The 17,146-nt window shown below is 41.2% G+C and overlaps 1 protein-coding gene across 1 annotated transcript in view; it reads right to left on the reverse strand.

The window, feature by feature from the left end:
• The window catches only part of WASF1 (WASP family member 1), a 173,379-nt gene that overhangs the window by 23,995 nt on the left and 132,238 nt on the right, over nt 1-17,146 (reverse strand). Inside the window, 1 exon segment of the mRNA XM_073337020.2 lies at nt 8,857-8,991. Within this exon segment, the coding sequence (XP_073193121.1) occupies nt 8,857-8,991 (135 nt within the window).

The following is a 17,146-nucleotide window of genomic DNA, read 5'->3' on the forward strand; positions in this document are numbered from 1 at the left end:
TGGGGAAGAATGGTGAGGGGAGACTACCCCTTCAACCTCTTCATCTTCATCACTTAAAAACTGTGATGGTATGGGAGATAGCTGTTGGTGTGGTACCACTGGCCCCGGTGAGACATTGGTGCCTAAGAGAGGAGACTGTGGTCTCGGGGAGACCTACAAATCCTTATGGTGCAGAAAATGGCATGGTGCCAAAAGCATCGGTGCTGCAGGGCCAGGTGCCGATTGCACTGGTGGTGCGGTGTGCTGAGTCGGTGCTGATGTTGCTTGTGTTGGTGCTGTGACGATAGCAGCATTAGTCTGTGGCGTGGAAATAGGAGCAGTTGCCAGTGCCATCTCCTTTGGAGGTACCAATGGTGTCGTGATGGAGACAGGCAGCTTAAAGCCATTATCCTTGGCACCGGAGTGGTGGGTGCCCGCGGCTGCCACCACATGAACAGTGCCAGAGGTGCCTGGAGTGTCGTAGGTGCTAAGCTGTGGTGAGGCCAGCATCAATGAGAGCGATTTGGTCAGCGAGCATTTTGTGCTGGTCTGCTTTCTATGAGGTGAGGAAGATGACTGTTTTTTTACTATTTTTTTGGTCTTCAAGGACCTTGGCATTGAAAGGACTGGTGACCTCTGCTGTGAACAGGGTTCCTGCCCAGGGTTGGAGGCTGGTCTTAGGGACTTCTCCATTAAGCTGAGTTTAAGCCTCAGGACTTGTCTACATTACCTGCAGGATCGACGGGCAGTGCCGAGTGCTCTCCCGTCGACTCCGGTACTCCACCAGAGCGAGAGGAGCAGACGGAGTCAACGGGGGAGTGTCAGCGGTCGACTCACCGCAATGAAGACACCGCAGTGAGTAGATCTAAGTACGTCGACTTCAGCTATGTTATTCACGTAGCTGAAGTTGCGTAACTTAGATTGATTCCCCCTTCCCCGCACCCCCCCAGCGTAGACCAGGCCTCAGGTATCTATCCCTTTATGCCCTAGCCTTCAGCTTGTTACAGTGGGCACTTTCTGGGGAATGTGAGATTCTGCCAAGCAACTGACACATTGAGTGTGTCCATGTGATACAGGAATTGCCTCTCTGCATGTCATGCATCTTTTAAAACCTAGTGAATCAGGCTTTTCCTAAACTACTACTAACTGTACTATGGGATGGAAAATAATATTTTTTTTAAACAGGGGACATAATTCTAACAACTGAAACTTAACTTGTCTATCCTAATTTACTAATTTATCTAACTTGTCAATTTGAAAACGAAGGTTTTCAATGGGACTGCTGAGTGCCGTCTCAGGCCGGCGATGGTTGAGAAGGAACCGAGGAATCTGGGTCGCATGCACACTAGCTGAAGAGCCAGCAGTGTGCAAGGCAGACACCGTGCACTGCTGCAAAACTCTCCGAGCAAAGGCGCAGGGATGCACCTTCACCTGGAGTGGAGTGGAGTGGAGTACCCACAGGGACATCTCTCTCGAAGAACCTGTTCTTTCAAATGTCCCAACCCCCTTTCCAGGTGCTGCTCCTTGTCTTACAATAAACAAAACTCTAGCTTCCAGTTTCTATTTCCTTTACCAAGACCAGTTTTTTATCCCAGCTGCTGCTTCCTCAAGTTAACATCACAATTGCCTCGCCTCACAGCTACCAACCATTCTAGGTTTCCCCTGCCAATGCCATCTTTGTCATCTATAGCAAAAGCCTCTACCCCCCACCTCTTATGGTATTAAGGCTATATAACAGTGGTGGGCAACCTGCTGCACGCGGCCCATCTGGGTAATCTGCAGGCAGGCTGCAAGATAGTTTGTTTATATTGACTGTCTGTTGGCATGGCTGCCCGCTGCTCCCAGTGGCTGCGGCTCACCGTTTCAGCCAATGAGAGCGGCGGGAAGCAGTGGCCAGCATGTCCCTGCCCACCACCGCATATAACATTTCTTGTTTCTCAGCTATTAATCTTTCCCATGTGGTAACTAAATTCTGTGACAGAGCGATGTTTCTAGAACACTAAAAACCTACAGGTACACTTAAACGTTCAAAAGAGACATTTGAATTGAATTAAAAATTAAACTAATGACTTTTATTCATTTAAATATTTAATTCAATAACATTAGTTTTTGAATTTTTACACTTATTTCTCTGCTGCCATGGAATTTTCCATTTATCACAGCATTTAGCACAGGTGTGCTGCAAAAGTCAAAGGCTTTATGTACTATGTTTGGCTTCCAATTTGTTAAAATTAAAAACACCATTATAAGGCATTGTTTTCTATTAAAATAGCAAAATAGACAGATCAGCTCTCAGTTTATAAATTTTCCTTCTTCCAGGACACCACTTTTTTTTTTTTTTAGGGAGTAATACACAGCTGTTATTTGTTAATGACTTGTTACACTTGGTATCAGTACTGCACTGTATATCAGTATCTCAAGAGAGAGGCATGAAAGTTAGGATGATGATTCTTAATAAAAGCACTGTAAAATTTCCACCTACACAGATTTTAAATTATATATCTGTACTAGCAGTTCAAGATTAATGGCACTAAGAAATTCATAGAACTGTGGGTAAAACTGACAAGTATTCTTTACAAGAGCAACAATATGAATGGATCACATTTTCTTTATTTCATAGTTTGGACACAACTACTTTCACAAATAACCACTAACAGCTAACTCACTAGTCTTTCAATTATTATAGGATGTGTGTGTGTGTGACACACACCTTCAACCCCCTCAGAAATCACTGTATGTTAAATAAGGACATTAAATAAAACATGGCTGCAGAGAAACCACATCTCCAGTGCAATGAATTTAAATTATTTTTACTACAAGAAGGAATTTTATACCTTACCACGCTACATTTATGTTCTAAAAATAAATTATTAAAAGAAAAGATTTCAGAGAATTCCTTAGGTATTTCTTCAGTTAACTTATGATAATACTTACAGCACTGATTTCTCATGCTAGCCACAGCCAAAACAGGCTGAATGCTTCTATTATTTTTCACTGAAGAATTAATTTTATTAACACATGCCTATCATCATGTATAAAGAAACATATTCATTCCACTTAATTGAAAACAAACAATTATTCTTCCTCTATGTACAAGTATAGCATCACTGGTATGGGGAGAACAAAGTAATACAGAAGTCTTTGTGATAAGAAAAAAATGAGGGGAAGATACCTTATATTCAAAACATATGGACACTCCCTCTCTAAGCTACAATTTTTCAGATGTTATGGATTCATTAATTTAAACAGAGTATTTCAGTGTTGGAAACCATTTTGATTTCCTTTTTACAGAATATTAAGCAAATACATAAGGCAGAAATAATTCAAATGCTAGCTCTGATAACATTAAATCCCATTTCTGGTTGTTTGATTTCTATGTGCGATCACTGATTTTGTGAAATTAATAACTTCTAACAAACTTAGTAAATTTTATTCAAACAAAATCACATTTTTAAAGTCATTGATGCAATATTCTGATTCGTTCTATAAAATCTATGTATGAATCCATGTAATTTCTGTTCTTTCCGCTCCTCATTTTTTCCTGTAGAAAGTCAGTAATTCTATACGTTCCTTGTTTCACTCCTGAGGTACAATGTTTCCTGTAGCTCCTGGTGGAACCATATATTTCTATACTTCAGGGTAGTGCATACTGAATACAATCCAGTCACTCTCCTGATTTGATTTTTCTTCTTTTGCATTAGAAGATTTTATTCATATAAAATTATGAGGGAAATTCAAAGTCCTTGCAAAACTTCAGTTTCTTCTGTCAACCCTAAATCAAAGTTCATGTCAAGTATCTGTATCTTGCCCAAATGTACTTCATTCTCGCTGTTCATTTATGCTGTGAGCCCCTAAAAGTGAATTTTTTCTTCTTTTCTTTGTTGCTGTGTGGACACAGAGGAGTACATCTTAAAAGAGATCTCTGCTATTGTCTGCTGAAAGAGAATACCCCAGTGGCATATCAAAAGAGAATCACCTGATGTGTATCCTGGTATAGATGACCCCATTGCCATACAAGTTAAGATTAACAGAAGGGAGTGAAGTTTTTACAGGGCTTCTGTAAATCACTCCGTTTTGTATGGCAAACATTTCTAATGGAAGAAAAATAAAACATGTTGATATAAAGTCTCTCCTAGCTCCATGGTGCATAGGGGCAGTGCTGTCACTCCAACACACTTTCAGAGGGTGCAGCATGTGCTCTGCTACATGGCTGGTCAGAGGGTAGAACCACAGTAATGCTTCCTTCCTAACCCCTTTGGAGTGGCTAGCACTGCTAAATAAATGCATACTTTACAATCAGTTGAGCATAAGGACTGAGATTTGCTTGAATCTCGCATGGAGGTTTAAGACAGGAGGCTCCATGAGCCCTCCTCTACCCTTACCCTTCTGTAACTTACCAAACTAATTTGCCAAACTTTTTTAGATTTTATTACTTAAATCATAAACCATTTTCCTCCATTAAAAACCTTGATATTATTTTAGCCCAGATGAGAGCAAGAACTGTTTGTAAGTGAACCCTTAAAATTCAAAGCCAGAGAAGCCTGGTAAAGAACAAATGGTTTCCCCCATCTCTCATAATGGTTCCCCCTATCTCTTTACTCCCCTATCAAAGGATTCACATTGGGCAAACCTGTTCTTCTAAGCAAGGAGTGCTGGATATAGCTTCTTCAAGGAACTTGTTAAATGACAATCCTGGATCAGTAAGACAGGCAGTACTCCAGCCTTTCCTATAAAGTACTGCCAGGCACTGCTAGCCCAGAGAATGAGGAACCGATACTGAGTTGCCACTTGGGTCATGCTGCATGACCATGAAATTGGTGGACTGGCTCCCCCTCTTACCCCTGTTTTGTTTAACTGCAACATTTTTCTACTTCCTTACCAGTGTGGTTTAATAAACATTTGCAAGAATAAATGCAGTATTGTCAAAAGCATTTGTAGTGCATTTTGGGCTAAATACTATTTTAACAATCTCTCTCCTGATTCTCTGACAGTAAACACCCATTAGTGCCTAGTATGTAAGCCTATAACTGAACTTGTCAAAGGCCATTTGTGCAAGAAAGTATGAATACCCATCTCACTACTCTGTAATATCCTCAGAATCGTAACTACATCAAGCAAAATGGGCCCTGTGTATTTTTCTGAAATTTGAACGTTTACCAAATTCGTACAGACATAATTTCCCCAAATACTTAAATTTTAAACCAATAACTAGATTGCCAAGGGTAAACATGAAAATGACATACCCCCACCATCACATCTGTTATAAGATTACAGTTGCTCACTAAGAAATCTTTCAATATCCAATCATTGTAAGCATAGTCCTTTACTTGAAAAAGGGGAGGTGTGTGTGGTTTTACTTTCAGAGACTTGGAGAATGTGAGAGCTCCTCGGGCAAATCATGAGTTTGTGGAAAATCAGCAGTAATTCTGTGAGCAGTTGCTTTTAAAAATCTGTTCTAAAACAAATACTAAACATGTCAGAGTCAACAACTCACCCTTCCTGGGTTTTTATTTACACTGAAATTAACAACATAAAATTCAGTTCAGACCTTCACACTGGGTTTGGCTGCTACTAGGATTCCTACCTTAGGACTGCTCAGCCTTCCCCCTAGATCAGTGGTTCTCAAATTTTTGTACTGGTGACCCCTTTCACATAGCAAGCCTCTCTGAGTGACCCCCCCCTTATAAATTAAAAACACTTTTTTACATATTTAACACCATTATAAATGCTGGAGGCAAAGCGAGGTTTGGGGTGGAGGCTGACAGCTCGCAACCCCCCATGTAATAACCTCATGACCCCCTGAGGAGTCCTGACCCCCAGTTTGAGAACCCCTCCCCTAGATCCTCCCTCTAAGGTTACTCCCACCTTCCCTATATCCAGGTCAGTTACAAGTCACCTGTTTAGAATCAGGAGAGCACACTTAACATTCCACAAAAGAATAAACACCTGCTACTAGGGTGGGCAATTTCAGGCAAACAATCTTATAAAGCTGAAGAACTTGATAGTTTCCACAAGACTAGGGTCCAGAGTATGAGCCTGATACGCCCATTAGGTTTTGGAAATCTGGTGCATTTTTACCTAATTTTATAAAACAGACCAACCAAATGTTCAGACTCTTTTGTTTTATAACGAGCCAAAAGACTGAGCAGACTGTCCAGTCTAACAGTTTTAGCAACGGCTTGTCCCACAAAGAGAATCTTGATCACAAGCTGTCTCAGCTTAATGGTATGATCCATCAGTGGTGCAGCTATCTCAAAAGAAATGTGTTTTTCATTTCTAAACAGAATAGCTATAACATTATCCACCAGAACTGAAAAAAAAAACAACCCACAATAAGAATGCAAAACTTCCTTCTACTCATTCTAGTCTTGGAAAGTGAAGTTATATAAACTCCATAGTTCCTATAGGATGCAACATGAATCCTCACTTTAGTGTAGTTAACATTTTCTATCTCTATGAATGGAGCTTTAACCGCAACTAATCATGCAGAACTGGAACATCTTTTTATTGAAAACTGGAATCTTAATCTCTGTCTGAGATTACATTCCAAAAAGTGGAGTGGTCTGATTTGGGATTCTTAGATATTTTCTGTTTCTGTCTATAAACAATAGCTTCCCTACTTAGGTTTTCAGGAAATGTGGAAATTACGCTAACTCTGTATGGTGAAAGGTTTCTGTGATCTTGCTCAGCTGGGGTGCAATTGACCCCATCCTGAGGGCCAGCACAATGCCTATATACCACTTAAGCTGTACATAAATGCTACCTGCTAGTCCTCTGCCTAAGTCACCCCAGTGATGTTTTTTGAGCTACTTGTTTTCTCAGGGCTCAACATTATTTCTAAAGGAAAGAATCTCAGCTGGTGTAAATCAGTATACTTCACTGAAGTTAACTGAGATACAATGATTTACACCATCTGAGGACCTGGTCTATGAGCCCCTATAGGAAGTCATTGTCATTCTAACTGATCCAATTTTCACTAGTTTTCATACTAATAAAGTAATGCTGTGGGCTCCTCCTAAACTCCTTCCATAGCTAGCTCTGAAACTGTACGTTGAATCAATCACCCAAATAATATTTTACATGTTCTTATACTCATTCTGGTAACAATTCTTTAAGCAAGTCGTATATGCCTTATTTTTGACAGTTGTGCCTTAGGTCAAACTGTGTTCCGGAGAAACATGTCTAAAACATTGCTTCTCCATTTTTTTCATGTCTTCAGCTCTCTTATAACTCATTTACTTCTGCATTGCATCTATACTACCAAACTTCATATCTTCACTAATGGTAAAACGGTGGATTCCGTCTAAGTGAAGAAAGGGAACAGTGTTTTAACCATGTTGTTTAACTGTACAGGAGATCCAGGACAGAAACAGTCACAGAACCCACATCCTTTTATTCCACGTAGGGTTAATGACTTAGTGGTGAAACTGCCTTGTCTACACTGCAGCTTCCATTGCTGCTATCACACACAGAGAATAATAACTGTGAAGCATGCTATAGTAGACAAAGCTGTGGAGAAAAGGAAATTACTTACCTGTCATCTTGTTCTTTGAAAGAAGCGATGACAGATTTATATTCATCCACCTTTCTCTACCACAGAGTTATGGTCTTAGCTGTTAGATTTTTTTGTGTGGTCAAAAAGAAACTGGAATTGGAAACTATAGCATTCTATGTACCTTCACAGGTTACATGATCTACCCTCTTCAAAAGGTTCAGTTATTTTGGCTTGTTAGACAGCTTCCAAATCTCATGACTAAGTCTTGAAACCCAACAGTATGGAAAAGCAGAGGATTTCAATCTGAGGATAGTCATCCAGAACCTTTCCTGAATACTAAATTTACTTAGGCAAAAATATATAAATCTTAAATAAATAGGGGGGAGGGATAGCTCAGTGGTTTGAGCATTGGCCTGCTAAACCCAGGGTTGTGAGTTCAATCCTTGAGGGGGCCATTTAGGGATCTGGAGCAAAAATTGCGGTTTGGTCCTGCTTTGAGCAGGGGGTTGGACTAGATGACCTCCTGAGGTCCCTTCCAACTCTGATATTCTGTGTGATTCTGTGATTTTTAGCAAAATACACAGATTTAACGATTATAAGGTACTTTAATAAATTTACAGTATGCATTATGCATGAAAAAGGAATAGGAGAAAAGGGTGAAGGGGGACACGAAAAGACTGGGAGAGTACTGACTGGTCAATTTTTCACAATGTTAAAAAAAGATACAAAGGACCAAAAAGGTGGGGAAAGAGGTGGCAAAGGCTCATCCTCGATTTTCTGATGTCAAAGTTCCACAACTAAACGATGAGTTGTTCACTGAAGATCAGTAGATGATGGACAGGATGGATGAGAGGGGAGAGCTGAACAGCATTATGCCTGTCCTGGGACAGATGTGTGAAACAATCTTTGACAAACAGGGCTACAGTTCAAACTTCACTATGAGCCCAAAGTTGTACACATTTTAATAAAGAATGACCATGTGTCAATTACTGAAGACTTTACTCACACAAGTGCTTATAAATCTCACTCATGAAGGTAAAAACTGAGTACAGGTTTACTCCCAGAATTAGACTTAATTAATAAAATCAAAAATATAATAAATAGTAATGCCATGTCACAATTCTCTAGCACCTTCCGTCTAAGTCAATGGAAGCTGTAGGTGTTCAGCACCCTGGTATGAAAACGTTGGGCTGAATGACTTGCTCAAGATCACATAGGAAGTCTGTTGCAGAACTAAGAGGCGAACCTATGCCTCCCCTTCTCAGTCCTGTGCCTTAACCGCCAAATCATCCTTCTTTTCATTTTGCATATCAATTTATTTACAGCACAAAGGAAATACTCTTAAATGTAAGAACCACAGTCATGTGTGGAAGTAAACTTACGTTCTTCTTCCTTTGGGTCAAGTTGTGTAACACTGACAGATAAACGGTCCACACGTTCTTGTAAGGAGTTAACCCTGAAGGAGAAACTGTGCGCTTCATTGAAAAGCTCACCAAATATATCTTCAGCATATTTACCTGCAACAGAAAAAGTTGGAAAATAAGAATTCAAGAATGGCACAAGTGATCCAAAATGAATGCTTTTTTAAAAGACTGTCTTTTGAATTGTTATGTTAAAAAGATTATTTTTAATAGCTGACAGCTGTTAAAGGTGCCAATCTTAACAAAAACTTGTAATTTACTGAGTTCATTAAGAATGTTAGATGAAAGGACATAGAGAAGTAAAAGGGATTTTATTCAACTGACAATGTATTTACTAAAAATGAAATTAGTATATCCAATACACTAATGAACAGATCCTCAACTGGTGTAAACTAAGGTAGCTACAGTGACATCTGTGCTCAGCTAGGATGATGTATACTATCTGAGGATGTAGCCCTACAACTGGATTAAGTAATCTTTTCAAGTGTAATTAAAAAATACTGAAGTAAACTTGTCAGTTATATAATCTGACAGGTTTTCGTAAACAGAAACCCAGGTATTTAGTTTCAGTATAATTTGAATCAGATTATTCATAGATACAATTAAAAAATAATTACTTTCTTCCTTTGAGTGCTCAATATTGTAGAAACTGACCAACACGCACTGAGTCCTTCCATAGACTTCAGTAGCCAATGGACCTTTCCCTAATAACACAACCTATAGCCAGGTATCATGTAGAAAGATACAGTACAAAATTCTCCATGTAGTTCTGCTACTCCTCCTCCATCCTAACCTGCAACGCCTTTTACATCTTAAGCCTGTCCTGAGCAGAGTCTGCCAATACTACTACAAATACACCAGACTTGGGGCCATGTTTTCTGAAGACCGCAACCTGGTCTTGTGTGCATGTATTTCATGTGAAAAGTTTGTTCTTTTAAGATGCCTTCACAAGCGTGTCATATAGGCTTCTAATTACATGATCTTTGTAGAATCACCAAAATGTAGGACTGAAAGGAACCTCGATAGGTCAGGGGTGGCCAACCTGTGGCTCTGGAGCTGCATGCAGCTCTTCAGAAGTTAATATGCAACTCCTTATATAGGTGCTGACTCCAGGGCTGGAGCTACAGGTACCAACTTTCCACTGCTCAGCCCCAGGCTCTGCCCCCACTCCACCCCTTACCCAAAGGCCCCCGCATTTTCCTGCCCCCTCCCTTGAGCCTGCTGCACCCTTGCTCCTCCCTCCTCCATCCCAGAGCCTCCTGTACACTATGAAACAGCTGATTGCAGCGGGCAGGAGGCACGGGGAGGGAGGGTGAGGTGCTGATCGGCCAGACTGCCGGCGGGCAGAAGGTGCTGGAGTTGGTGCGGGGAGGGGCTGATGATGTATTACTGTGACTCTTTGGCAATGTACATTGGTAAATTCTGTCTCCTTCTCAGGCTCAGGTTGGCCACCCCTGCGATAGGTCATCCAATCCAGTCCCCTGCACTGAGGCACAAGTAAGTATTATCTAGACCATTTGTGAGAGGTGTTTATCTACTCTGTTCTTATAAATCTTTAATGACAGAGATTCCACAACCTTCCCAGGTAATTTGTTCCAGTGCTTAACTACCCTGACAATTAGGAAGTTTTTCATAATATCTAACCTAGATCTCCCTTGCAGCAATTTAAACCCCTTACTTCTTGTCTTCTTGTTAAGGAGAACAATTTATCTCCTTCCTTTTTATAACAACCTTTTATGTATTTGAAGACTGTTCTGTCCCCCTCAATCCGCTCTTCTCCAAACTAAACAAACCAAGTTTTTTCAATCTTTCCTTGTAGATCATGTTTTCTAGACCCATAATCATTTTTGTTGCTCTCCTTTGGACTTTCTTTAATTTGTCCATGTTTCTCAAAGTGTTGCACCCAGGACTGGACATAATACTCCAGTTGAGGCCTTATCAGTCCTGAGTAGAGTGGAAGAATTACTTCTCTTATCTTGCTTACAACATTCCTGCTAATACATTCCAGAATGATGTTTGCTTTTTTATAATAGTATTACATTGTTGACTCATATTTAATTTGTGATCCACTTTAACTCCCAGATCTTTGTCTTCAGTACTCCTCGTAGGCAGTCATTTCCCATTTTGTTATTTGTGCAATTGATTATTCCTTCCTAAGTGTTGTACTTCACATTTGTCCCTAGGGAATTTCATCCTATTTACTTCAGACCATTTCTCCAGTTTGTCAAGATCATTTTGAATTCTAAGCCTGTGCTCCAAAGCGATTGCAACCCTTCCCAGTTTGGTATCATCTGCAAACTTTATAAAAGTGTACTCTCTATGCTATTATCAAAATCATTCATGAAGATATTGAATAGGACCTGACTCCAAACAGATCCCTGTGGGACCACACTCAATATACCCTTCCAGCTTGACTGTGAACACATTGATAACTACTCTTGGAGTACACTTTTCCAACCAGTTGTGCACTCATTGTATAGTATAGTATAGTATAGTTCATCTGGGCTATATTTCTCTAGTTTCTCATGTAAGGCTGTGTCTACACTACAAAGTTAAGTCGACTTCATGTAAGTCGACATAGAGCCTCCAATTTAAGCAAGTTGATCTTGCATGTCTACACTATGCTCATTGTGTTGGCAGAGTGCATCCTCACTAGCAGGGCTTGCATTGATACGTGGAGCACTGCACTGTGGGTAGCTATCCCACAGTGGACAAAGCCGAGTGGAATTTTGGTTTGGGCTTGCAATGCCTCATGGGACCAAAACACTGGCACGGGTGGTTATGGGAACATGGCATTAGCCTCCCATGATGCACTCTGAAATCAATGGCAAACAAACCAAGTCTTTTTTGCACCTTTTTTCATACTGGGTTACCCGCATGGACACCATAGCATAGACTCTGCTCAGTTGTACACTGTTGTTGTGAGCATTAAAAACACCTCGTGCCTTATCCTGCAGTATTTACACAGCCAATACAGGAGCCGCCGCATGGAACAATTAGTGCCACTCAAGCAGCCCTGCTGGAAGACACAGAGTGGAGCAATTCGCAGTTGCTGGAGAGAGTCATGCATCACCTTGACACGGTTGAGTGCTGTTTCTGGGCCCAGGAATCAAGCGCTGACCGGTGGGACTGCATCGTTATGCAGCTATGGGATGATGAGCACTGGCTGCAGAACTTTCGATTGTGTAAGGCCACTATCCAGGAACTGTGTGAAGAGCTTTTCCCAGCCATGAAGCACAGCATTACTAAAATGAGACCTGCTCTGACAGTGGAGAAGCAAGTTGCGATAGCTCTGTGGACGCTTGCAATGCCACACTGCTACCGGTCAGTGGAGCATCAATTTGGAGTGGGTAAATCTACCATGGGATCTGTCTTGATTCAAGTTTGCAGGGCCATCAAAAGACTTCTGCTAAGGAGGGTAGTGACTCTGGGCAACATGCAGGACATAGTGGATGATTTTGCCATGATGGGGTTCCCTAACTGCAGTGGGGAGATAGAGAGAACGCATATCCCTATCTTGGCACCAGACCATCTTGCCAAAGAGTACATAAACCAAAAGGGGTACTTCTCAATGGTGTTGCAAGTGCTGGTGGACCACAGGGGCTGTTTTACCAACATCAGCGTGGGATGGTCAGGAAAGGTGCATGACGCAGACATCTTTAGGAACACAGGTCTTTTCAGAAAGCTGCAAGCAGGGACTGTCTTTCCAGACTGCAAAATAACCATTGGTGATGTTGAAATCCCAATCGTGATCATGGGAGACCCAGCTTATCTAGGGTATCAGATATTACTCTACAAAAGAACCTATTCAGCAAAAAGAGAATTTGCTAATTTATTTGATTCCTACAGAACTGTAATCATTGCTAAATCTTTATTCTTAAACTGTAGGTGTTGAGTAACTCTATTGTAGTGACTAGGAGTTATTCATATCCTGCAGGCAAAGAACTGTGTTCCTAGTGGTGAACAAATGGTTACTAACCTTCCGTAACTGTTGTTCTCCGAAATGTGTAATCTAGGACCAAACATTGAGGAAGTGGGAAAGGTAGTTTACAAACATGGGGAGATGGAACCGGGCATCTCCCGGTAGTTTACAAAGGTTTATAAAGGTAGTTTACAAACATGGGCAGATGGAAACCACAGAAGCAATAGTCTTAGCAGCAGAGTCTGGCACGTCCAGTGCAGCCTAGTGAAGTTCTTGCTACAGACTTCCCCTCATCAACTAAAGAGAACTCCTGTCTAGCACCCTCCAGCAACATGTCCCTAAACTTTAACATGGAGTCCCGAACATTACAATCACAACATCCCAAAGAGTTAGTTGGTTGGCAATTCTGATTTGCAGGATAAATAGAATAAACTTTTCTACCAAATAAATCTAAGTTCTTTTGCATCGTTTGATTTGGGAATTGCTGCCTGTTGTCCCTGTCGTTCCCATTCATTGGCTGCTGGCACCACCAGAGAGCCTGGGGGTGGGGATGAAAGTATAGATATTCAACCCCTTGGGAGGATATATAATATTTACATTCAGCCCTTTTTGAAGTGGGAGGAAGGGATGAAGGGATCTTCCAGAAAGATTAATGGGCTTCATAATTGCCTCTTGAATAGATAAGGACACCTGCAAAGGCCCTGTGGTGGCCAAAATATCAGTAAAGTGGTCTGAGGACTTCTTAACCTCCTCTACCTGGATCCCCAAACTTACCTTTTTCCATAGCTGTTGGTGAGTTTTATAATCATCAGGATGAGGTGAGATGCCTCCCAAGGAAATTGCCTCATCCAAAGAGGAGAATGAAGAAGCCAGCACAAGCGGAGGCTGCTCCTCCTCCACTAGCTGTCCAGCAGGATCCTCCTGAACTGCCTCTTGCTGCTTGGATCTGGGCCTGGTGCCAGGCTCAGCAACAGGCAGCACCTGGTGAGTAGATTCCTCACTCCTTTTCAAGGACACAGAGCAGGAACACCTGGTGTATGACCTAGAAACCAAGGGGTATCCCCCCAGGTTCCAAAAAGACCACTGCCGGACCAGTAGTGAGCCCCCATGACTCCCCGGCCACATACCTGATCCTATTCCAGCTGGAGGATCCCAAGGCACCCCAGGCATCTCAGTGGAGAGTAATGAGACCAGCTCCGATGGATGGAAAATATAGGCGCCAATCTTCGATTCAGAAGTGAATGAATCCCTCTACTGACCAAGGGGTGGGGGTGGGGGGACTGTCCCCACTCTAAGGCAATGGAGTTTGTTGCAGAACTGAGTGCTGCACCAATGATACTGCTGTCCCTTTGTCTGCTGGTACCAAGGGCACAGTCTCCTGCTCTCCCAGGGATACTGGTACCGATAGGCTCAAAACATCTCTCGCTGCCACAATGATCTCCAGTGTGGTCCGTACCGAGAAGGTCCCAGAATGCTGAGGTACTACAGATGTAGAAGGTGCCCCCTCAGGCCTCAGACTTGACAGTACTTTCCTGGGTGCAAGAGTCAATGGTATAAGTTTCTGTGCTACCAATGAAGAGGAGTGCTTGGGTTTCAGTTGCACTCTACTTATCCCCATGCTTAGACGATGACCTCTCTCTCAGTGGTGCTGGTGACCTTCCTCTCTCGGTGGTTTGTTTAGAGGTCTTATGCCACTTCTTAGGCACTGGGGAGGGAAAACGGTGCCAGGTACATTCCTAACTTATGTCGAAGTACTCAGTGCTGAGTCTGAATGGCTGGGCTCTGATGGAGGTCTCAGGGCCTACACCATAAGCAAAATCTTTAGGCTGGCTTCTCTGTTTTAGGCATAGAGCGAGACATGGAATTTGCAAATTTGGCAACAATCTTGAACGTGAGCTTCCCCAAAACACTTCAAGCAGCTTGAGTGAGAGTTACTCACAGGCATCAGCCTAGCGCAAGAGATGCAGGGTTTGAAGCCAGGTGACCCAGGCATCCGTGGGTATCCAGAAATGGAAACCCGAAAAATGGGGACCAAAAAGGAAACTAATTCGATCTACACTATTAATGAAATACTAATCAACAATAAAACCAGAAAACTACAATAAATTTACAATGAGCACACTGAGAGCACTCGCTAATGCAAGCTAAGCAATTCCAATGACCATCATGGGTGCTAAGAAGGGACTGAGTGGGCTTGGGGTTAGCTGGGCCTTTATACTCCAGCATGCAGTGGCCCACAGCAGCAGGGTGATTTTTGTGCAGCCCTGCACAGCTCTGAGGTTCCTTGGTATTATAAAGTTAGTCAAAAAATTTAATGTTAACTTTTTAATTGTAAGAAACACAGAAAAAAAATGATAAGACGTCAAGACGTGTGACACTATTATTGTGTGTTTAGCTTTTAAAGTTTTAAACCAATATCCTAACCACTCAGGCAAATGTGAGAACATGACAGACACTAATAATGTTTTCAATACCATCATGATTTATCAATGTGGTTTTATACGTAACAGACACTTTCACATGAGTTGAGCATGTGAATGACCTCCATACCATTGCTGTTTATAAGTCTCATATCGGAGGAGTTAAGGAAGATATGAAAAGCTGACTGACATTTGTTTGCAGAGACAAAGTAGATATCTCAAACTCTATCTGTGGCTCAGAAAGAAAACCTATCAGATACATGGAATCCTAGGCACTAAAGCAGAGTTACAGAGAATTAGCACCAAATATTCTTTATCGTGAGTCCAAACTAGGGTAATCTTTTTGTTTTGAAAAGGCAGATCAGGGGGACAAGAAGCCACTCACACACTACAAAAGGTACAAATCATTCAGCAAACTCTGCAGCTCTTTACATTTAAAAACACCAGTTACAAATCCAGGAATCAGAGTAGCAGCCGTGTTAGTCTGTATTCGCAAAAAGAAAAGGAGTACTTGTGGCACCTTGGAGACTAACAAATTTATCTGAGCATAAGCTTTCGTGAGCATCCGATGAAGTGAGCTGTAGCTCACGAAAGCTTATGCTCAAATAAATTTGTTAGTCTCTAAGGTGCCACAAGTCCTCCTGTTCTTTTTGCAAATCCAGGAATGCTTTAAATAGACTGCAACAGCAACCTTTTAAAGCTCATTTTACAGTAGTTACACATATTTGCAAGACAGCATAGAAATTCGTAAAAGAAACACTGTTTACCTTTCCTTTAGCTACTGCTGACCACTAATATAAAAAAATCATTCAGGCTGAACTGATTTGGACAGGTTTGTATATCTCAATGTACACGGTTATTTAGAGGGCCTAGGGGTTTATTTTAACTACCTGGCTTACTTCTAAACCACTGGGCTATTCAGTTACGTCATCCTTTAAGTAAGTACCAAAACCAGTACTTCCAGGGGTTATAAATTCAGATAAGGCCAGAAGGAACCACTGTGATCATCTAGCCTGAACTTCTGTATAACACAGGCCATCACAGCTCCCCAAAGTGACTGTCAACATAGTGAAGTAGTGGATTTTACTGCAAACCATGCATTGTGATTAGTATTGGGGCTATTTATTAAGAAAGGGCAGGGTCATGTTGGGTTATGTTAATCCTACTTCACTTGGAACAGAGCATTATTGCACGAAAATGTCTCCCACTTTGAAAAGTTTTTGCCTAATGTCTATTTTCAGTCAGTTGCATCGTTTCTTCATATAATTTATATAGCAGTGTGAGACAATTATCCCATGCAGTGTTTTGTTCCAGTGATATCACCTCATAACATAACTTTATTTGTGTATAAGTCACATAAATCATTGTCTTTTGTTAGCATCTGGGTAGTTTTTTACAGGAAATTGTTTGGGAGATGAACAGAATTTGGAGGTAATGTCTTCATGGCTATGCTAAAATAATAATAGTTATATCCTGGATTTTAACAAATATGCAAGCAAAAAGGATGATCTCTGCTCTTGTGATTGGTTGCCATTTAGTCACTAAAAATGTAAAGGAGATTTGAGGCAGAGATTAGGAAAAAAAACATTTGTGATTTTCAAGTGTGTCTTGATTATAGATAATGAGTGGTTTAGCAGTAATTTGAGTACCTCTGAAAATGGCAATATACTCTGATCTTCAAGTTACTTGGTAATCGCTTTCATCACATATTACACATGAAAAAATCCATGGCTTTTGCAGTTGATGAAGCCTTTTAAAAATTTCTAGTGTGCTTTCTTCTGTAAAAAGAAGCAGGGTACTTTTTATGAGTTACTTAAATCAAGTTCTTAAGAAACTTTCCATGATTCTTTCATAGGCTTGTAAACCTCCAAAGGTGGGGTCAATATAGCTTTCACTTCAGTAAACCAGG

Source organism: Lepidochelys kempii, chromosome 3 (assembly GCF_965140285.1).
Source record: "Lepidochelys kempii isolate rLepKem1 chromosome 3, rLepKem1.hap1, whole genome shotgun sequence".
Classification (NCBI taxonomy): Eukaryota; Metazoa; Chordata; order Testudines; family Cheloniidae; genus Lepidochelys; species Lepidochelys kempii.